Source organism: Serinus canaria, chromosome 3 (assembly GCF_022539315.1).
Source record: "Serinus canaria isolate serCan28SL12 chromosome 3, serCan2020, whole genome shotgun sequence".
In the NCBI taxonomy this organism is placed as follows: Eukaryota; Metazoa; Chordata; class Aves; order Passeriformes; family Fringillidae; genus Serinus; species Serinus canaria.
The window spans coordinates 64,913,265-64,937,534 of NC_066316.1; the positions used below are offsets into that span (position 1 = coordinate 64,913,265).

General features: G+C 41.2%; 1 protein-coding gene across 3 annotated transcripts in view; it reads right to left on the reverse strand.

Annotated features, from left to right (window-relative positions):
• Window positions 1-24,270, reverse strand: part of DCBLD1 (discoidin, CUB and LCCL domain containing 1) — a 45,583-nt gene that overhangs the window by 19,372 nt on the left and 1,941 nt on the right. For 2 of the 3 annotated variants that reach the window (XM_009097035.4, XM_050972309.1), the window contains exons 2-5: window positions 11,041-11,253; window positions 1,573-1,710; window positions 953-1,004; window positions 146-218 (exon numbers count right to left, since the gene is read on the reverse strand). In XM_009097035.4, coding sequence (XP_009095283.3) covers window positions 146-218; window positions 953-1,004; window positions 1,573-1,710; window positions 11,041-11,253 — 476 coding nt within the window. The remainder of the gene's footprint in view (window positions 1-145; window positions 219-952; window positions 1,005-1,572; window positions 1,711-11,040; window positions 11,254-24,270) is intronic. The other variant, XM_050972308.1, reaches the window with a different exon arrangement.

Genomic DNA, 24,270 nt, shown 5'->3' on the forward strand with positions numbered 1-24,270 from the left:
ATACTGATAACTTACCTATATACTGATAATAAAAGGTATAGCAAAACTGCCCAGAAGAATTACTAACAAAAGTCAAGCAGCAAAAGTTGTTCTATTCTTATTTCTTTTGTCTTTATAAATTTGCCCCCGTTATCTGCGTACTTACATCTCTGTATCCTTCTCCAATATTCCCAGAAATGTCACCGGCTATGTCTCTGCAGCCAGCAGGACAGTATCTGCTGTAGTGAGAGAAGAAAGGCTTGTTTAAGGCATGAACTGTAGTGACAATACACACAAACAAACTCCCATAAAAGAAATGCTCTCAAACCAATAAATATTTTAGCAGTAATTTCTCTAAATTACTGATGCTCTGTTAGTGAGTCTAGGAGCTAAATAATGGGCCCTTGAGTTCATAGATGGACTGAACACAGTAGCACGCAAAGACTCAGAAAAGCAGTTTAGCAAGGGCATTTATTTCTATAAATTCTCTTGTTCTAGAAATGCTACCACACAAGTTTTCAGAGTAAGATAAGAAGCCTATATGCACATCCTGACAGCAGCCAAAAGAGCACAATTTATTACCATTTCAAACCTATCACAAAGTTCAAGGAACCGAGAAATTATAGCTTGTCCTCAGATAATCTTGTATCAGCTGGGACGTGATCTGCTCCCAGAGGAAGCACTGGAATTTGAGGCTACTTTGAATTTCAAAGTGGAAACTCTTTTTACATATACCATGTATATGTATGCACTTAATGAGAATTGCTGAGAGCTCTGCAACTCCATCCCATCATTTTTCTGGGCCACAGTCTTCCATTCTGCACTACTGCTTCTCACAACCAGGCATTAGACCATTACTCAAAAAAAATTCACTTCTCCAGAAAACCAAGACTCTTTAACATTTTCTAACAATTGAATCAGTTGACAGATACTGCAAAGCAAGCCAGAATACAGAGCTGCAAATCCCTTTTACCTGAATTCAGCCTTTGTGTAGTGGTTTGCTCGTTCCAAACAGGTGATCAGATCTGTGAAAATTTACAAATGTCAATTCCCATTGTAGGATGCAAAAATACAGACAAATATTTGCTAGAACATGAAATTACATTTAAAGACCTCTTTCTATAATACTTTAGCAATTTTATTAGACTGGAAGCAATAGCTATGATTTTCTTTCATTCTTTTCAATTCCCTCTGCTACTCTTCTTATGGCTTTACACCTTCAAAGTTGAACAGACCTCCAGAACATTAAATGTGGGAATGAAAACTTTAATCCCTCCTACCCCTCCCTTCTATCACACTGTGATGGGTGCTGGAGCTCAAAACACAGTGGAGCATCAAGGAGAGGGTACTATTTTCCCTTCCACTGGCCCTGTATTCCAAATAGTCTAGATAGGACTTCAGCAGCTATTATACCCAGTTAATGTTACAAGTGTTTCTTGCACACATACTATTAAAAATACCATGGCTCATGCTAATCTGGAAATATTTAGGAACAAACTTTTAGGTTAAAGCTCTATGTCTGTCAAGATGATAATTAAATAGGGGGAGCTACGCCCCTAATTTTCTACTACTTTTGGCTGTCAATCACCTTACCTGGGTGATCACTGCTGGCATAGGACAACAAAAAGCCTCGTCCTGACACATGGGATCCGCTCTCAAAGTGAATAGTTGCCTCATTGCTATCTAGAATGATTTCTTTGGGGACAGGCATCACATTACCACAGTAGGGCCCTACAGATAGAACAAAGAAGATTTCAAAGTTTAGGTGACGTAATTAGGCTGGGAAAGTCTCATGATTAGCAGAGAATTTCATAACACACTCATTCTCTTTCAGTATCAGCCCAAATGTTGACAAAAGGGTTTTGGCTTCAGTCCTTTATGGGTATGAGCTCTAAAGCTACCCTGACAAGCAGTGGCTAGGATCCAGTTGTCTCTGCATGGCAACAATTCCAGCATCCACATTTCTCATCACATAAGCCTTAAGAGAAGGATTAATGCCCTTCGACCTTTGAAGCACAGCGTGCTTACAACCGGCAGTAACTCATTAGAGAGAATGACACTACATTCAAAAGCAATCCAAGGGATCTAGGCAGGGTCCCTGAGATAAACCCTCCAGACACACACAGCTCATGCCATTGTGGCACAGCAGCCAGTCAGAAAGGATTAAGATCAGATACAGAGCACCTGGTTTTCAAGGACCTGCATGCCACAAGCTGAATTGTACTATGAGGCAGTAACACTTCCCTTGGAACATTTCCTAAGCTTTTTTTCATTTAAAAACACAGTATACACTTCAAGTCTCTAGAGTTTTAAACAAAAAAGAGAGGGAGAGAAAGGGGAAGATGAAGGGAGTGGGACAGGAGTGGGACAGCCTTGTACTTATAGTGAATTAGATAAGGGCTTTATAGCTACCAACTGCAGTATCTTGGAACAGTCTTTGGGACACTCCTTTCTTGTGAGAGCAGGTGTGCCCAGGACTCCTAGTAATTACATTTGCTTCCTCAGAAAGCCAGTTCCCAAGGGGAGTGTTCCTTTGAGACTGCCACAGTCTTCGCATTTGCCTTCTGTCACCGTACCTGGGTTCACACACTTGTCCCTAGCTGCCCTCAGGCACAGATAATACAGAAAATTCAAAGCAGTTTGGATATACTTGTTCAAATTTATGAGTCTATGTACAATATAAACTGCAAAGAAGAGGTTTTTTTAAGATGGCAAACAGACTTTTCTTCCCCAGAGGAAAAAAAATTCCAAATGACCCTTTACAAGCCCTCAGCCCATCTGTTCTGCTGAGGTGAATGACAGCTTTTGTGTCCTAAAGCAAGCCTTTGGGATGAAAAACTACCACTTTGATTTTTCCTAGACAACCTCGTCTTGGTGGTGGTGGCTACTTTAGGGCAACTTGGAACTGACTTCTGAGACACAAGGAATTTCATTCACATCATGACACAAATTTGATGAGTGATACCCATCATAACAGGCTCCTAAAAGCTTCTTCATTCTGCTTGGTGCTCCGGATTAGGGAAGGGGCTCTTTTCCAAATACTTCATTTGCCTTATAGCAACTATAAGGTCAGCCTAGAGAGCAGCCCAATCAGAGCCAACGAGAGCCAGCTGTCAGCAGAATGGGACAAACAAAAGGAGAACTCTTGTCCTTTTGGCTTAAAAATCCTACGGTGAAGGCAGGCAGGCAGAGAAACAAGCGACGAGTGTGACATTTCCCTGGAGTACTCATGTGCTGAAAAATGACTCACGACTTAGTCAGAGAAAACAATGTCTATAAAAAGGGTTAAACAAATTGCTTAGGAAATGAACTTATCAAAAAGACAGCATCTGACACTGTGTCATACCAGTCAACTGCACGAGTGATTTATTTGAGAGGGTCTTTTGTGTCAGGTTGCAGTGGGAGAAGTGCTAACTTAGATATTTTTTTTGAGAGAGAGAGAAACGGGGAAAAGACAAGGAGCATTGCACGTCTTCAAAATAAAACACCTGAGAAAGCTTTAGTCCTTTTCTTCTCTCAAGGACTGTCTGTACATATTTTCTCACAAGTGTTCTTTGGCTTTCTCCCTCACAGTGACTGGCAGTGACCTATCTACTCTGGAGGTATAATTTAGATGGCTGATTCACACAACCACACATCAGCCGGATCAGGGATGAGTGTCTCCTCCAGTAGCAAGTCTACATACATTCCAGATAATTATACAAACAGATCATACATCATGAGCAAAACCAATAAAGTAAAATACAAAATAGTCTAGACACACAGAGCTGTATAATCCAAATTATAACAAGAAATTTAGAAGCAATCAGCTTAAGAAACCAACAGTCAGTGTCTAAAGGCAAGTTTCTAGTATTAAGTAATAAATCCAAAAAGGTTACCAGGCTATGGTTATCTTCTGCCAAGAGCAGTTCTGATGTACCAAGAGATTCCCATGGTCAGCTCAAAAAAAAGGGAGACTAGGATGAATTCCTTAAAGGATATAGAAGCAAGAAAGAGTATATACTCAAGGGTATATTTTCCAAAGGTTTCTAAGTTTTCTGCAAAGATTTGTAAGAAAAAAAAGGGGGGTGGGCAGGTGGAATTTATGAATACTATGAAACATTCACTTGTTCTTTTGTTGCAAACTGAGGAAGCCTTGCAAAACATTTCAATATATTTCTTCTCAACAATAATTCAAGATAATTGAATTAAACCTTATCAGCACTGCACTGTCAGGTCCTCAGACTTGCCTGGGCTATCTATATGAATACTGTACAACCACAGTGAAGATGAGAGATGATGGAGAAAGCCCCAGTATGGAAATGAGAAACTTGCTTATAGGGTCCTGTTAATTTTTACTGCAGCATTTGGACTTGACTCTGGATAAATATTTAATTCCTAAACCTGGGACTCAGCCAGAAGTTTTTTAAGATCCCTTTTGAGAACTGCCAGATCACGTTATCAGTTTTTCATCTTCTAATGTTAGTTGTGAGGTGGGCTGTTTTGCATATTCGGCTTGAAAAACGAGTCATGAATGCTGATCTCTCTCAGCTTCCTGTTAAAGTGACTTGGCTGGAGCCCTGCTGGGGTAAGTAGGCAGGATTATTTGGTTTGTTTATAGGAACAAAGGAAAGAGTTTGATTTAATAAACAGATGTGTTACATGTGATGAAGCTGAGTAGGTGTTCTCCATATTTCAATATTACTGTATCTAGATGCAAGGGCCTTTCCTTCTTCCTGTGTCTCATTAAGAAGTTGACCCAACTGTGGTTCCGTCTGTTCACTCCAGATTCCTTTTATACATATTTATTAAAATTCTGCAGGAGAGATATTAGGGGGTCTAAGGATTTCAAGTATACTAATTTTAATATTCTCCATAATTAAACTAACTTTTAATGCCTTTCATGCAGAATATTTGATCTGTTGGTATGGTTTAGGTGCCTTAAATAAAACACTCTTGTCTCCAAGTAGTATTAACATCCTGCAAGATACACAGTAAATTGTCTCGTGGATATCCTTTGGCTGGCCCCTCTGGAGACTGAAGAGACTATTTTACACTTTGTTTATTTTTCAATGTTAGCAATAGCCTGCTGCTTTTGTCTTTTTCATAATAGTGTTGTTTTGCAAATCTGATGATCTTTACAGCATTGTCTGGTTTTATGAGGTCTAGTTTACTTCTACTGTCAACCAGGCTCTGGCACAGCTCCTGAGCTTTCCTTATTGAATTATGTTCCTTTATTTTTTCTACTTCCCTTAAGAAGTTGTGTGCCCAGAGGACTCCCTTCTTTCACACCAGCTGACAATGCCTACATGCTGCTTGTTTCTCTAGTTCTTAATACTTTCTGCCTCTTCTGTAAGGCTTTTGCTTCTTTTAGAAGCAACTATTTCCCTCTTCAGCTATTGAACGGCCAGTTCACTCTGCTCATTCTGCTTTCATATTCCTCAACTTCATTTGAAACCTGCAGCTTGACAATTGCAGAGGTCTTTAAGAAACTTGGTTTGGATATTAAATAATTATGTCCTCTGTTCAACAGAGAATCTTCTTCCTTTTTTTCAGTCTTTACTTGCAGAGTAAGCCATGGTTGGCAGGCAAGATGCAGCAACAATCCATGGATGTACCTCTAAACAATTATCATGTCTTAATGCATTTGTTTAAGAAAAACAATGTTTTAAATTGTAGCCTTTTCTCAAATAAATCAATTTGGAATTACCTCAGTAGCTGGGGAAGAACAGGGGATGAGATGAAAAGGGATTACACTTGTTTCACTTCAAACCTAAAAACTCATCCAGAATGCAAGTCTTTCACAAACAGTTGAAAAAACCAGCAAGGATCTGTTGTATGAAAATGCCTTCGGTCTCAAAATCCATCTCCATCCCACATTCACACAAATACTTTGACAAGCAGTAACTCTTCCTCTCCCCCTCACCAAGAGAGGTCCTCTTTGCTCCAACCCTGACCACACCCACGGTGCAGTGGGAACCAGCAGGACCCTGCAAGGACACAGAAAGTGCTGCTCTATTGTCCTTCCTTGCAGGATGCAGGGAAGGTGGTGTTTAACACTGCAGTTACAAGATGACAGAACAGCCTGGATGAGACAGCCTGGTTATTCAACATTTAACTCTCTGCAACACACTCTGACCTCAGGCTAAGTGGCATTACTTGTTTCAGGAAAAACAAATATAACTTTGGGTTAATGTTTCCAAAGGGTTGCCAAAGACTGCAATAAAGGAAAGAAAAAGGCATTTGTTAGGTTGGAGAAGTAATCACAACTTTAAAATGGAGCATCTGCGCCACCTGCACAGGCTGGTCTGCCTGCTTGACCTCAGGTGAGATTGCCTCCTTTAACATGGTCGTGGTTTTAGCCAAATCCAAAGACAGAAACACAAAAACAACTAGGAATCACGAGTGAAGAACTGTAGTTTAACAAAAAACAGAGACTAACACACTGTATGCAGCTAACAGGATAAAAGGTCCATTTGATGAAACAAAATGCTGACAATTCTTTGTTGCATCAATCTTTCCAAAGCTGAAAACTCAGGATACTGCAACCACTCAGGTGAAACCCAACTGTTAAAAGTATTTTGACTGTTAAGAAACTGCTCAACTTGATCTTCAGCAAGAACTTGTCTGGGCATTTCTCTGGGTTTCCTGAAATACCAGAAACAATACAGTAATAACAAGTTTCCTTTGAGGGATGAAAAAGAAATCTGGACACACCCTTTATTCAAACACGATATTTATTTCAATACATAATAAGGAGCAACTGGTTTGATGAATCCCCTCAAGTCATAGTGACAGGTAAGAGGCATCCGCAGGCGCTCTGTACCTCTGTGAAGGGGTGTGGGGAGAAGCAAGCATTTTCAGTAAATTCTCTATTTCACGTTAGTTACCAGCTGTAAATTATGCAAGAACAAGTCAACTGCACTAACTCTCCAAATTATTACTAGTCACTCAGCAGCTCTGACATCCACCCCAGAGGAACACATCAACCTCCTACTGACTGCAAGTGAATGAGGAAGTAAGTAGGCACTTATCTCTTCTTTTGGCTTTCTCTCTAGTCAAGACTGATGATCATCTCACAAAATTAAGGGAAAAAATACCAAGCCATTAGATGGGGAAGAGATAGAAAAAACCCAAAAAAAGGGTCAAAAGAGGTACAGAAATTTGATAGAGACATGAAAAGAAGCAGACTAAAAGCAGTTCCTGTCAAACTTTTAAAACATCTATGATCCACCTTCATAAGTAGTGCAAATTTTCTTCTTGAGAACTACAGGGCTGACATGGTTAATCTTGTTTTCACATATCCCTTTAACTAATTAAAAAATCAGAAGCTCTACTTCAGAGCTCAGTATTTTTAATATGCTCAGATAATGCAATTAACTCGAGAAGAAAAGCATTTCAGTAAAGGCTGCACCTTGTCTGCACTGTGAGATTATGCTCATATTAATTTTCTGTGGGACAAAAAAACCACCATATTTTAATCCAGTCAAAAACTGTGCCTTTGAAACAGACCACGATCATCTATTTATTCCTCATAGAGACAACCTGTGCAAAGCTGTGCTAATATTTAAATGTTTGTCAGACAAAGGTGACTCAGTTTCACCAAAACGGGTGTTAGACTCCCTTTGCTGACTGATGATTAATATTTTCACAGCTACGTCTGAACACAGAGCTAACAGCTTGAAAGAAAAGGCTTGCTACAGGCTCCTTTCTCCAGTGAACACTAAAGAAACTAATTTGCAGAGTAATAACTCAGAGGTATACTGTCAAGGCCCTGTATGACTCCAGTTTCAGACCTTCATTAAGATTATTTAACTATCATCTTTTAATTGCAATATTGGAGAAATACAAATTCAACAGCTGCTTTCACAGGTCCATCAAAGCTGAGAAGTACCAAAGGTGAGAAGAACTGTAGTGTCACATTTGTGCTTTAGTTGGGACTGAGAAAGGCTTCAGTAGATCAGCATATACAACAACTGCATGCTTTTCTAGGAATGAATCATACTCTTCTATCCGTCTGCAGAATTCAAGGAATGTCCTGAACTTGTATAAAATCTGCATGTAGGTGCTCTAATCTGTAGTCACCAACTTACTAAAGTAGCATCATTGTTCCTGCTAAGATAAATCAATTAATCCCTTCATTTGTATTTAACAGATTCCCTTTGCTGCATGGAACATAAATACCCCAAAGACAAATTGAGTTACTCCTTGCTGTATTGCAAGAATCCCTGCAGATGGTTATAATGATGAATGAATCACAGTTATATGTAAAGACTGGAAGAAATCTGAAAGGAAAACAATACTTTATCATCTGGAGCCTTCTTCACAGTAATTTTATATTTGTACACATAATCTAGTATTTTGCCTCTGACCAATTTTCCAAGCTTCAGATATACTCCTCAACCGATGTTTTTATTCATACTGACATTCATGCTGCTGTCTTCTGTAGAGCTGAAGAAATCAGCATGATATTTAAAACATATTTCCCTTTGGACCTTATTGTCTTGTAATTGCAAAACTCCTAAATAAAGAGCAAAGGCTGCTCAGACTAATTTGAAACGTGAGCAGTATTCACATTGTCATCTTTCATACTTTTTAGGTTTTCCTTTTTAAACCCAGATCAAATACAGAAAACACACCAAGATTAGTTTTTAATCGCTCAGATGTTTTCAGTGCTTGCAAAATATTTTCAAGTCTCCATCATCCCATGAAAGAATTTCGATGTCTAAGGTCAGTATCTCCTCAGCCAGAGGGAGGATGTTGACCTGCCTGTAGAAGTTCATGAAGAGGGAAGGGTTGCAAAGAGGAGATCTGAGATCAGAAACAGCTGTCTAAAAGGACACTTAACAGACTGAATGGCTGTAGCAGCACTTATTCACAGAGCTTCCTTCGCTTGAATAAATGCATGCTGAAACCCAAAGCTATAGCAAGACTGTTGGAAAAAAATGACTTTGAGAAGCTCTAATCTCATCTAAGAATTCACGTGTCCTTTAAAACATTAGCAACATAATGAATTTATGCCTATAGAACTGTTTCCACATTACATTCTGCATGGATTTGCCTGAATGTAGAACAGACACTCTGTAGGTATGCTGGTGGGAAAGTCTACAGTGAGCTGCAGACCACAAAAACCATTACAGATGGTAAGTCTGCCTAAACTGTAAAACTGGTTTAATCAGATATGACCAAAATCTGCTAATTGTGCAGTTCACTACTGAGAATGCAAATTCCAGTCCACATGCATCAGACGTTACTAATCAGATCTGAAAATGGGTGTGGGAATACTTTAAAAAAATTAATTATGTGGACTTGATTGCATAATACACAGCTATTCTGTGCTTATAGGCTCAATAAGTGCAGTATAAATGATGTGAAGATGCCTTCAGGCTGATCTGTAAGGAGCCAGAATTTCAATCAACATCCAAGCTTCATTTTTCACTTCAAAAAACAATATGTTGATTTACCCCTGTTTCCGAGAAGATTTAGATTAGAAATGTCAAGAGAGTATCAATAAAAATTATTCAAAGATATGTTAATGCAATAATAACCACCTATTTCTTACTGCCAAGTACAGACAGACTGCTTCAGGTGAGCACAACTCATTTCTTAGTCACAAAACAGATCACAGAACTACAGAATGGCTTGGGCTGTAAGGGATCTTAAAGAGCATCTAATTCCAACCCTCCCTGACATGGACAGGGACCTTCCACAAATTAGGTTGGTCAGGTCCCCATCCAACCTGGCCTTGAACACTTCCGAGGATGGAGCTCCACAATTTCTCTGGGCAACCTGTTCCAGTGCCTCACCCCTTCTCAATTCTCAGTGAAGAAAGAAATAAATAACACTAAAAAAATCCAGCACACAGGAACAGAGATGCTCCTTATGCCTCAAATCAAGCTCTGTGCAGGCTTAGATATCAGCATGTCACTGCCCACTCTTACTGAAGGTTGTTTCAAAATGTAATACCTCCCCCACGAGAACAATAATTACCTTTACCTTCCTTTGTGAGCAAGCCTTTAATACCTCACTTGATCTTCTCTTACCAGATGAGTGATAAGCCCATCATGCTGATAAATGAAAGGCAATCAACCCTCCTTACTACTAAGATATCCTACGAGATCTCATCTTTGGAGAAACACATACTTTTCTGAGCCAAGCGGCGAGGTGGAAAACCTGCAGAGGCTCTGTGCAGCTCGTATCTTCATCACATTTTTCCATTGAATCCATTCTGCTTGTTAAGGCCAGGACAGTACATTTAGCCTCAGCTGACTGAAGGGCTACGCAGCCCACTCCCAGCAGGCAAAATTTTATGAACTGTCAATTCATGAGTTTATTCCTACATTGCAGATCTCCTTGCAGCTTTGAATTTAAATTGGATTTCTGAAAAAGGGTGCATGACTTGAAAATCAGTTTGACTCTTCTAGAGAGTGCAGATCAAAAGTTTCTGTGACAACTGGTTGGGAAAAACATTTTGAGGAAGGCCTCATGCTCTCCCTGGGGAGAATCCTCTTGCCATTATGATTGTTTTAAGTGCACAGCTGTAGCAGATTATTTGCTTATCTTCCTGTGCAAATATCTTACAAGAGCCCAGTCTGGCTGTATGCATTTAATATCTGCAAGTATTAAAGCCTGTACATTAGTAAGGTGGCTAACAGCTAGCAATAGTAAAGGTTATCTCCTCCCTGAGCCATGGACTGCCTAGGAATTGAGACACACAGGATCACCGACTCCAACTTCTCCTCTTTGTCTAGTTTGTGAGGAAGCTCTTCCCCTACACAAGAAGGGAGCAGGGCTGATACAGATCCACAGACTTGCTGTACCAAAACTGTGATGGTCCAGCTCTGCAGGTGTGAAGGCAGAGCCCCCAGGAGCGCTGTGCCCGAGCCCCAGCAGCCCCTCTGCAGCACAGCACGGCAGCACTACACACGGTGGGACAGTGGCTTCCCACACAGGGAACAAAACACCTGAATACAGAAAGAAGAGGAGAGCACAAAGGCTGCCATTTCTTGCATCTTGCTAAGCTGCCTTTTACTCACATGTTCACCAGTTCATGTGTCGACCATGGCCTTGTCTCTTACGTACCATGCAATGTTGAAGAGCTCTGGATGGTAAGGTAGCTGGACTCGCATTTCTGTGATTCAATGTCCAGGTCTCCAATTTTCAAGATCAGGCGTTTTCCTGGAGGCACTTGGATTTTCTTTTCACAAAGAGTGTAGTTTGGGTATGTCCCAGGATAGTTCTTGGATGCCAGCGTCCCACTGTCTTGATACATCACTGTGTGCCCACATCCATCCCCTGCAGAAAGAAAGAGAAACAGAATGTATTCCTCAATTAAAAAAAAAAAAAAGTAAGAAAATACTTGCTACATAATCAGGTCTCATGCACTTTTCCCTTTTAAGTATTTTGTAGTCCTCCACCTCAGTTCTGCTGTTGTTGGAACATAGGTGACTGAAATAAATATAGTCACATTTCTCTTGTAAAGCAGTTGAAAGAAGGGTTGGAAACACCCATGAACTGGGGTGTATTTGACAATAACGTACAGACAGTGTCTCTCTGGCTTTGTGCTTTATAGCCAAACCCTACTAAATCTGTGAAGATGTAATTCCACATGTAAAGAGCAGGAACCTTCCTTAAGTAATTTTCTCCAGTTATCAGTCAGCATTTTATTTCCACGGCAATAGCCATCTCAGAGAGGGTAACTGAGTCATACATGAAAACACAGACATGACTTAACTGTGTGCTATCACAGACCTAACACATCCTATTTTCCTGTTGTTTTTCTCGTGCCACATGCACAAGACTAACAGCACAGGGTGAAGGCACAAGAGGGACTCCCAAAGTGGGGTGTGTGTTGTTAGTGGTACACAGGCTACTCTGCAGCAGCATGCCCAGAAATGCACGTGCTGCTGCCTCTTTGCTCAAGAGGTGAGGGTAGGGGTCCTCAAAGTGTGTCTCCATGGCACTATATAGGAGCCAGCTCGGCTTTGGAACCTTTCCTTGGTGGAGAGGCATCTGAGGAGCAGCTGCAGCAGATCAGAAGACAACAGGAAAAGGCGCATGGAAATACATAGGGGGATGTGTGGACTGACATGGAAAACAGGAAGCATCCATAGAGAGGGAAGGAAGCAGGTATCAGATAAGAGACCTTGACTACTAAAGGAAGCAATTTTTACTGAACTATTTAAAAGCATACTAGTAACCAAAATTTGTATACTAAAGCTTAAGCCATTTTGTTCTGCTCAATCTTCCAAATAATGGAAATATTTGTGACAGTGGACTAGTGTTGTATACACTTACATACAGGCAGTCCTCAGTTTCAGGTCATTTAGGGCATAGGCACACTTTCCATAGGAGCCTTTCATTCTGTTATCCTTTATCTTGGCAAAACTGAAGCGAATCCAAGGAGCATTAACAAAATAAAGAATCCTGCAGAGCTGGGAATTCACAATGTTCAACTACTACTACTTTAACTACTCAAAATTTTCCTTTCGGGGATATTTTGGTTAAATGGTTTTGGTCTGTGCCATTTTAATTATCATCTGAATTTCCTTCCAAAATCATTAGAAACAACAAATTTAAGGTTTGATAGGATTTTTTAAAAAGGAAAAACTAGGAATGAAGTGTTGAAAAAGAAATATGCCATACCAAGGGGAAGGGGGGGGGAAGTGGCATGCTGTGCTAAGATAAGCTCCAAGCTATCAAACTTTGACTTGCTACCATATAATTACACTGCCATTTCATCCAACTCACTCAACTGCTCTTTCACAAGCAATCACATTTATTTTGAAGCTTTGGCATTACTACTAGCTTTGTTGCCTAGTATTTATTTTTGTCATAGGTTCATGCTGGGAATAGAGGTGAATAGGAGATATAGATCCAAAATCATATCACCACGAAACATATTCAATATGGTTTTTTTCAGATCTCCTTTTTCACATGCTTTGAAAAGCATCTGCTGCTCAGGGTTTTTAACCAAGCACTGTTGACTTTAGGATGCCTAAGAAAATACTCAAGATGAAAGGCAAGCTGGCTTCATGAGCAAATCACCTTTTAATGGAAACTTTTGGCAACATGACTGAAGATATAAAGAACAATATGGTAGATGAGCTGTCAACTTTCTGAAGAGAGAGGGGTCCATAGAGGTCTTGGCAGTGTAAAACCAGATCACTTCCAGCAGGACACAGGACAACCTTGACGCCTGTGTAGCCAACTGCTGTACAGTATAAAAAGAACTGCCCATGGTCTTTAATTTAAACTGCATGTTTCTAACTGTGAGAATTTATTTAAATACTATTTTCTGACTTTTCACTGGTGGAGCATGGCCATCCAAACACTCCAGCTCAGGAGAAGAAGGCTCAGCATCAGCCTGCAACTATAACATCCCTTGCTGCCTCAGTTCTGCCTGCTGGCCATGAAGAAAAAGATAATGATAAAAGTTGTTTGCCACAAGAACCAAAGCAATGTCCAAAAAGTCAGACCAAGTCCTAGTAACTACTGCTTCTTACAGAGAAAGCTGACTGCAGCTCTGAACTCTGAGTTTCTCAGCAAGATTAAGATTTTTCTTTGCCCTGGTACACTGAAATTTGTTGGAAAACACACCCAAAAGGAGTCAGAAGGTATAGAGGGAAGGTAGAATAAAGCTCAGGATCTGACAAGTCAAAGAGCAAATTAATGACTAAATGTTAGTAAAAAACTCACAAAGATAACATCACTATAGAACAAAGGCTCAAAAAAGGAGGCAAGTTGTAAGCAATTCAAGCATATCCCTTGATATGCTTGAATTGCTTACAGTCACATTATCAAATGTAAAACGTGAAAAATACTGCCATTAGTTTTGTTCTTATATTTTCCACAAGAAATTTTGATTTTCAGTAGAGATGTGTTGGCCAAACTTAAAATACACTGAGTTGAAAACAACTCCCTGTCCTTATGAAAACTATGGCTTAAACACCTGATGTCACAGACTTTTCTATAGGCACAGCTCTTCTGGATGGAAATATGTTTATTTAACCAGTCAGTTTGACACAGGCTTTCTTGCTGACACTAAATTTTCACTTATCATTACTTCTGAGAACTGTTTTCTATCACCCCATTTGGCAAGAAGCTGTCAGCCTTGCCTCAGACACGCAGGTTTCATCACTTCTCACTGGACAGCAGCAAAGCAACACATTTGACACAAGGTACTAAACAAGCAGAGAATCTAAACCTACTCAGATTTAATAAGACCTCTCCTCAGCACCGGGAGTTACTGAAAACACATCAAACATGCTTTGTAGAACAGGTTCCCATCGGCACTTGAATCAAGACCAAGATCGTGATCTCTGAACTGTGGGCGACCACCTGCTGGCCTAGCTGCAGGTTGTACCAGAGATCACACAGCACTGGAATTAAGGCTGTTTGCCAGAGATAAAAATAATCTCCCACGGCAGCTGATGGAGACAACTCCCCAAGAAGAAAGAACCACAGCTGGCACCTTCTGCCACAGCAGCAGGCACACCACTCACACCGTGCCCTCTCTCAGAGGGTGCTTGCCAAGAGCAGGGCATGTTTGTAAAGCCAGACCTGGGAGCACACCCGAAGACATCAGCACTTGTGGCTGTGGAGAGGGCAAGAGGAGACACCAAGGGGCTGGCAGGTGTCCCCACCCTCAGACACATGTAATGGATGCATGTGGGACAAGGTGGAGAAGTAGCTCCAAGCATCTGCGTCTGGGCTGGGTCTGACCGTGGCTGCTGGACTCCCTCCAGCATCTAACCTGCCCAGGAAGGACAGAGGTGATGAAATCAATGCCCACAAACAAGCTCTGGCCCCATCCTGTGAGCTGCCTGGGACACAGCCCCTGACAGATACTGGGGCTTTAGCAAAATGGTGGTGGTGCCAGAAGCAGCACAGAGACCCCTGAAGATGATGCTGGTTCTTTCAGGTCCTGTCACCCAGAACCACCTGACTGAACTCTCTCCTTCCATCCCAGCACACAATCTGAGCCACGGTGCCTCACTCCCCTGCTCCCTGGGCTTTTCCACCCCTTGGCTGCACACACGTGTGGATGCACACAGAGCCTTCATGCAACCACTCAGCACATTCCCTTCTGTGATAGGCAAAAGGCTACAGTTTTCCAAATACCTGCTTTACAAAGTTTTCTTGTGCTGCACCTTTCAGAAACATGTTGATTCGGGCAACTACAAAACAGTTACAGTGTATGATACCAAAGCATTTTCAGAAGCATTGCTACAATATCCTGGCAGCAAACAGCTGCCTTTTTCATCCTTCTGATTCACCCTCATGCAGCAATTCATACCAGCCTTGGACTCCCTCCAGTGCTAAATACATGTTATACCTTGGCATGATCACGCTCCCAGCCCGCGGCTCCCTGTCCTCTTCCACTCCATCGGAGGAGCCCTGTGGGGCTCCAGCTTTTCCCGCTTGCTCTTCCTGGTTACAGACTACTGCTACCTTGGCTGCCCACTCTCCCCACCAGGATGAAGCCCCCCAAAGCAACTTCATATCCCTCCCTGCCTCCTCTCGCCCAGTTTGACGTCCTTCTGAAGGTCACCTTCATGGTGGCGCTTGGGAGAAGGCAAGTTCCCCTACTCCCCATGGAGAACAGGGAACAGAGCTGTTGGGAGCTCATGGCCTGTCCTTCTTCCTTTCCACTCCTTCATTTGAATACCTCAGCTCTGAATCCAGCCCAAAAAAAAATCAGCATTTTGTGAAGAGCCACTGCAGCAAACGGGCACAGTCAAAGGGAGCAGAACGCCATGGAGTCAAGGCTATGGCTCTGAGAGCTCTGATGAGAAGCCCCACAAGGAGAAAAGAGATTTGTCTCACCTTCCACATTCGTTTCACTGAAGTAATAACTCCAGCTTATTAAAAGCTACAATAACAACTGAGTCAAGGAGTTTTGCATCTGTGCTTGAAATAAGATTTGAGTTATGCATAAGAACAGATAAGTATCTAAGAAAGAAATCAACTCCTTCCAGTCAAACCTGTGCCCTCTCTGCTCACGTGGGACAGAAGAGAGAAAACTCAAGTTTTCTTGCCAGATGCCATCCAAATCCACTGCAGTGGTCTGAAAATACTTTAGGGTTTCATACAGCAACTCCAACCTTCATCACTAACAGAGCCATGCATGCTGCAAACACAAATGGGTTCACACCTTCACTGCTTTCTGAGGTGAGGGAGTAAAATGCAGAGTTAAGTGCTTCATCTCTAACCTCTCTGCTGCCAAACCTGGGTCAAGACCATCAGCTCTTTACTGTGCCATTAGAACAGAAGAGACACTTCCTTACAACCAGGACCTAAACCCTTCACTTCCACAGAGAATGGTGAGGTGTCAGAGCTTTGTGCTTTTCTTGGCAGTGAGCTCAAACAAAGGGCAACACCACAGCCCTGATGCATTGCTGGGTAGGTGAGAACCCCCAGTCCTCCTTCCCAGCAGTGCTGGGGCCCAGAGACACAGGCACCATGGGGGAGGTAGATGGGAGGGAGAAATGTCCACACATTAGGGGATTTCACAAGCCCCTGGATTCAGGGCAGATGCCATTCACACCAGCCAAGCAACTGGCTGAGCCCTGCTCCAAAAGTAGCAAAATCCACAGGAGGATTTTTTCAGAAGTCCAGTTTTATGTTCTTCACAATATTTTGTGGATACAGAATAAAAACTTATTTTCAAATAATGAAAGAAACCATTAAAAATTAAGGCAAGTCTATAATGAAAAAAAAAAAAAGTGACTGTCATCCTTGATGGCCTTCAAATTAGTTTTAATATCTTTTTAAGGGAAAAAGTCTCCCACACCACATCAGTATGCCCTATTGCAAAAGGAAAAACAAATCGCACATAAATATTTTCTTTGAGTTGCATTTTAATTTAACTCCATTTTGGAAGTCAGGAAACATTTTATCCTCTGTGCTGCAGCAGTTCCTGAGGACACTTATTTTGCTGCCCAAGCTAACCAAGTGGTGGCTGGCAGGAGGGCTAAGAGCAGGAAGGGAAGGTAGAGCAGCAGAAGAAACAAAGGAACACTGTGGAGTGCTGATTTTATTGCCCAAATTATTTACTTACCAACTTCAAAGGGATGCAAAAGGAGAAGGAGGCCAAACAAACCACGGCATGTTTTCCCCTCCTCTTCACAGACATTATTTACTGTAATGTCCCTCTTAAAGTAGAAAGGAGAAAGAAGCAAATGACCTCCAATTGGTTCTGCGGCGGTTCCATAAATCACAGATCCCACCACGTGCCCAGCTGCAGTCACCCCCACAGCCATTCAGACTGCAGCTGGGAACTGGCCTTCCTGGGGATGTCCCCTGCTGCCAGCCTCACCAGACGCTCTGCCTCAAACATGTGAAAAGTTATTTTGGTAACCAGTTGGATTGCCATCATCAGGTAAAGAAAAAAAAAAAAAAAAAAAACCCTGACAACCCTTTTGAATCTCTTATCTAGCAAAATGGCTTACATCCATATCACCATTTTTCAAAGTTTCAGTGTTTTAGCATTGCAACACAGCCATCTGGGAGTAGCCAGGGAAATCTTTCCAGCTGCATGGCAGTGACTTTGGAGGATTGCTACAACTGACCTGGGCAGCCTTTACCACCCCAGGAACCCCTCATCTTCACAGAAGTTCTCAAAGACAGATACATACCAAGATCTGAGATTTTATTTATTTAGCTGCTAAAAGGTCAAAAGCAGATATCTCCTTTGAGCAACTTCTATCAACACGAAGCCATGTCCACTAAGCCAGAACTTTACACTCAGCATGCAGGTTTGAAACCTGAACAAGTAGTAAAGTCTTTCTTACACTAACACAAATGTGAATCACGATCTGGTTCCACCGCAATCTGTGAAAGACAGACAGTACCAGAGCACATGTCAAAAATAAGTATGTTTTAGTCACTGCTTCCAGGACTTAGGCACTATACCCAAATGTAGCCCGCCAGAGAAGCGAGCTTCAGAACTGGAATTTGCTTTTCAGCACTCTAAATACAGCACTCTTGAGCTTGTGGGTGTGAGAAAACTTCTATGCCTTTTTAACTGCTGAAACAAAAGAGATTTGTAATTTAATTATTTACTGCATGGCTTCATTTAAATATTTTTTAATGCTTTCCTTTTATGAAGGTGGCATATTGCTGTGACTGATCACCTCAACATCTTATTGTTGTGCAGGTTTGGACAGATATGAGAATGGAGCTACACATATATGGAAATTTCAGAGGAATCTTAGAGTTCCATTTTTGCAAAAGGGAAACTGATTTTTTGTTTTCTAAATAAATAAATGATTACTGTGAGATACATGTCCATATTACACACCTCAAGTGCAGAGAAGGCACCGAGTCCATTGCCAAGTACTTCTTGTACCTGCATGCTCAGAAAGAACTAGGAAGGACTATAAATAAATGGGAAGACGGCCCCATTCCCCTATCAGCCACCCATGCAGAGCAACTCAGGACCCTGGTGATGGTTCAGAGCTATGAAGGCTATGAGGAACAAATATCCCACAGACAGCAGTTTCTTCCCTGCCCCTCTGCCTACAGCATCCCAGAAATGTGTTGACAACAGGGCTGGAGCTCCCTCCCACCCTGTGCTGGGCTGTCCCTGGGCTGGGGGGACATTTTGCCATCAGGGCACCTCTTCCAGTTCTGCTGACTTGGGGCAAACATGAAGTTGGAATTTTGGATTTTTATTAAGGGCTTTTCAGGCAAAGTAGGAAATGCTAATCTTAACTAAGAGTCATATCATATGTATGCAAATTGTTTGCTCTACTTTCTCCATCTGTTTTCTTCCCAGGTTTTTCTCTGCACTATGCTTTACTGGAGATTAACTTACAGTATATTGCACCAAATTTGGACTGTGTGGGAAACATATGCTGCAAGCTCAAGGCCAGACTCGAATATTGGGTTGCACAGGAATAGGAATATTCACAGCAGTGCTAAGGACTGACAAACCCACAGGGACAGGAAATTCAGAGACACCAGGGTAAGGAGAGGCTGAAGCAGAGCTGTTCCAGTTACAGTAGCAGGTGGGAAGGCAAGATTTCAAAACAGTTTTAATTTGGGCAAGAGGAAATAGCTGAACATGATAGAATGAAACCACACACTCCCCTCATTTTAATATGCAATTACCTTGTTAGTGTGATACATGTTGAGGCAAGTCAGACAGTTATCAATGTTGGAGGATGGTCTTTTTTTTCTAGAAATCAAACTTGTCCTGACTTCATTGAAAAATCACGCATCCACCTTTTACGCCCGTACACTTAGGTGGAATATGTCATTTGTTAATAAGAAAGGACAAGAGAAAGGATGCTACTTCTCTCAAAGTGAATTATTTCAACACCCAATTATCCCCAAGGTGTAAATCAATGAATATCTCAAGAGAAAATAAACTGGGTTGTGATGGAAACAATAATTGTCATTGATCAGCACAAAAAAAAAAAAAAATCATGTCTTTTGACACAGTGAACCCAGTGTCTAGGAAACTACTTCCTTCATGGTTACTGTAAACTAACAACAAATGGTTTTTTGCTACTCCAGTAGAAATGGAAGCAAAGTTTTACTGAACTAAGATGAAGAAACAATCAAAGAACTACTCTGACCTGATGTACTGAAAGCAAGAAATGCCTTTTATCAGTCCCACAGGCAGCCTGCTTGATACTCATCCACAAGGTATTAAACAAAATGGTACATGCAGAAGCTCCATAAGCTTTTGTGATCTTTCCAATTCATTGTGGTTACATATAGTTGCTGTGAAAAATGTTTTAAATTTAAAAAGGACAAAAAAAGGAAAGGAAAGCAGCTACATCATTATTAAAGTACTACAGTGTTGCTTGTGGCACCACATGTGATCCACATCATCATTTCTGTGCCTTCTGTGACACATTAATGAGACTGCATAAAAGGTATTTACTTATGGATGTGGAAAACAGCAGAGAGGAGTATATTTTTTGCCACCCTGTGTACACCACTTATACTGATCCATAATTCCATTCTGACCAGATTTTTTTGATTAGCAGTAGTATTAAACAATCACATTCTCAACTTTTGAAACAGGATACGTAGAAAGATCGGAACAGCTTTTCACTCAACCCGAGAGTGAATGTCTAAGTGTAACTGCTTAGTTTGATACAGTTTTAGTTTGCTTTCCACCTACAAAACACAGCAACTAAGTTTCATCTTAAAAAATAGTGGTTTCATTCTCAAAAACACAAGCATTAGCAAGGACCATGAGTTTAAACATGTCTCTTCTGTCTGTGCTAAAATCCTAGACCATTAAGTGCTGATTCCTTGGGTTTGAAAACAGTAACACGACCACTCAAAAAGCCTTCAGTAGCTCAGAGACATTTGAACTTCAATTCTCCCGGAGCATGCTGACATAAGAAACATGGGCTAATACAAACCCCTGCCTTTGGGAGGAAGCTGACACTACAGGGAAGGCAACAGCTCAAATGTGATCCATGAACCTCGCTGCTAAAACATCCCAGCAGAGGGAGACCCACAGGAGAACTGAATTTATTTTACAAGTTAAAATAGATTTTTGCAGACCTGGAGGACAAAGTGCGGACTTTTTTTGTTGTTGTTGTTGTGAGTTCATTTTACAAGTGAGGCATTGCTGACTATTAAGATCAAAACAACATACCAACACAGAACTGGTGTGGCACCAGAGCAAAACATGAGTGAATTTCAGGCAGAAGCCACACATCTCCTTTCTTCACAGTTAGTGCAGCTGCAACAACAAGGCTCAGGCACGTAACAAAGCCATTCTGTTAGAGTGGGTGAAGAAATCCACCTATGTTTCCAGCTTTTTGAAGTCTCTGCTGCTACTCCATGAAGAAAAGTTTTGTTTTATTTCTGACAGGACACACACAGGCCTTTGTATAGCATGAGGGATCACATCCAGAATTCCCCATGTGTTTTTGTAATTTGAAATAAAACAAACAAACAAAATTTTTATTCAGTAGACATGAACATCTGGAAGATGACATCAACATGACTTCAACTTTAATGTCAAAGCATTAGACTGAAATCCAATATTGTTGAACAATTTGTGGTGGAAATGCCAGAAACTCAAACTGGCATGGGATAAAACTGTGATGGATATGAGGTTTCTGCAGCAACTGAAGGAAGAAACAATGTTTTAGGGCTTAACTAAATGCCTGATGAACACTAATTTAATTACAATTGTAGCTCAGACTCAAATGCACTATACTAAATATAAAAGTGAACACCCTGGTCCTGTGAAAGGCCTGGGGACTGGGTTTCTAGCCTTGCCCTGCTCTGCTTTCCCCATTTATTCTCCTGTCTCTCATTGTGGCTGGTTTGAACACATCTTCACTGAAGCTCTTTGGAGATGGGCAAATGCTGCATGGCATGGGTGCCCTCATCCTTCTTTGTGCCTGTGTAAGGGAGCAGAATGGAGCTGCCATCAGACAGCAGTCCCATCCCACCAGGGAAATAGAAATAACAAATATGGTCCCAGTGGGACTGGAAATCTTGCTCAAAGAGGATGAGAAAGTACCACCACCACCAAACTAAGCCTTCATGTCTTGGAAGGAAACTCCTGAGAGGCAAGTCCTGGCTCTGTCAAAAGAAGAAACGGAGAGAGGCAACGAAAGACCAAAATGCTTCCTCTCCTCAAAACACTCAGCTCCCAGGCTTAATTATACAGGATCAACAATCCTAACCAAAACTACCGGCAGCCTCTCTTTATGTACAAGCATACAGCCAACCTCAAAATTGTGGCTTTAGCACTCACACAATTTTCACAGGCCAAAATCAGTTTAATTAGATAATTTGTAATTTCTTATGGAAGCAAAAATGAAGGTATCTGTATACTCTTAAAACTAGTCAAACCACTATCCTTTTATTATTTAAGCATCACTATTAGCTTGTCCCAGTTTGAAGTTTCCCACTCCCAGTTGTAACACTAATTAAACCTTTTGGGGAAGTTGTGCGCTCATTCTTATGCATTGCTATTAATATTTTTTATTGCAGTTAGTTGGGATCCAACACCATTCCACTGAACCCAGTCAGAAGGATTTTATTTTGATTTTGTCTGGCTTGATTTATTCTTAGCAGATGGTGCAATCCCATATGTTGATGAGTACATGCCACAGGAGAGCATCTGATCCGATACAGCCCGCCCCAAACTACAGTGATGTCTGTGCTGAGGACTTCAGTGCCTGCCACCACACAGGACCACACTTCTCAGCATGGTGTGAGAGCTCAGATGGGCTTTCAAAACTACACCAGTCCTGGTATCTAAGTTAGTTTTGAAAAGGTACCTTAGGCATCTCTATACAGTAGCATGACTGTCCTCAAAACTGGTATTTTTTCAAGCTAATTTTTACTGTGCTACCCATGTAACTCAGGTGGACTAAAGGTGACACTTATATTTGATAAATATAAATGAATACGTTTTTGCATAGTCAAATCAACAAATAATTTTCATGAAATATGATTCAGCCATGAAATACAATTCAGCCATGCAAGTAACAACTTTCCCAAAGCATCTTTTTCTCCCCGCATTGTCAGAGAGACTCCTGCTGCCCTCCCTGCCTTTGATTTTGTTTGAAATACATCCCCTGATAACCTAAAGAGAAGTACTTATGAAGAGTTTAGAGCTATTTATAGCGAAGTCTGTGTGACTGAAAACATTGCAGTTTTCTTGTGGTGGGTACTTGCATTGCTTATGAACTGCAACTGGAAAACTGTTGCCTCCCTCTTTAGCAATTCTAGTCAGCATTCCCAAGGCAAGAGAGGGAGCCAAGGAAGGAAACAGACATAAGGACAAAACGCAAACAAACTGAAAATTTACCAATCACTTATATTCAGAAACTGAAGCGGGGGGCGGGGCTTGGGTACAAGAAAGACTCATCTCAATCTGCATTTCAAACTGCTGGAAATGGGCATACAAAGTGGATTAGCATGATCACACCAGTATTCTTCAGCAAGGGTTTTGTGCAAGCCCCTGAGAACAGGCATAATCTCTCGTAATTACTGGATACACTGTTGTCACATTGAATAACAGCCTTTCCTCAAAACACATAAAAGTCTGCTCCCCATCGATTCTTCCAACTGGGCGTTGGGTGCAACTGTCAACAGACACAGGAACAAGCAAGCAAAGCTCCCTCCTGGATGCTGATCTGCAAATCCCACATGAACTAGTTTCATAGCTGTGTTTTATTTGAAATGAAAATAAATGAGGTACAGCAAAAGCAGTGGCTTAAATCTTGTACTTAATAGATTAAAATCCCCATTCCTCTTATGCCTTCTGACAAACAAACAACCTTTGGGTCAGTTTTAAGTTCGACTGGCCAGAAAAAGGATAGAAAATGAGTCAAAACTCTGGAAGGTTCAGATTCAACTCTGATTTCTGCTGCTCACAATTACACGGGTCAAGGTCAACAACACCAGAAGAAAAACCAAGGAACGTGAAAGGCAAAGATAATGTGTTCAGGTTTGGCTCCCTTCTGCCTTGGGATTTAACTGCTGGGGGAGATTTTTAGAAGAGATACCAGGATGGCTGTGTGAGGCTGGCAGACAGGGAAAAAGACATATTTTTTACTTGCCAGTAAAAAACTGGCAACTGAAACCCCAAAAGATTGGTGTACAGCAGAATAAAAAGAGAAAAGAACCACACCTTTCATTATAAATCCCAAAGCCATATGCTACTCACGGACAGTCATAGATGTAGTATTTGTGCCCAGGTGAGACCTATAAATATTTTTTTTAATTAAAGTAGTTTCCCTTGATGCTCAGCCTATCTTATCATCATTTTATGGACAACAAAATTCCACATTCATAGATGCCTCGGACAACACACACATTTAACATATTTTCAAGAACAGAAAGAGTGCTGACACCTGGACTCTACACAACCACACTCAGATACAAGCCATTCTCTGAAATAACCAAGCTACAGTGAAAAGAGAGGTCTTTCCTTAATTTGAAATTGAAGTAAAAGAACAGAAGCTATAGCAGCCCTTTCATCCTTGCTCTGTAGCATCCCTCAAGAAAAAGTTAAGAGGAAGGTAAAGTCAGCTCATGAGGAGTCAAAAAAATATAATGCTTCATTTTTTAAAATGGATATTTCAGAATCAATATACTTAAACCAGTGCATCTTTCTTTGAACCAGCTGGTGGGAAACACCAGTGGTGATGAGATACAGAATTATCTGAAACTCAAGCCTGATTCACTCTGGCACTTCTCCTGCTCCATTACAACTTCTAAATCAAGTCAAGAAGCTTGTGTAACAGGAAGTTTGTATCCACTTATCCTTATCTCCTTTCTCCACTGGTGTGACTTTAGAACACTTAGCCCTTA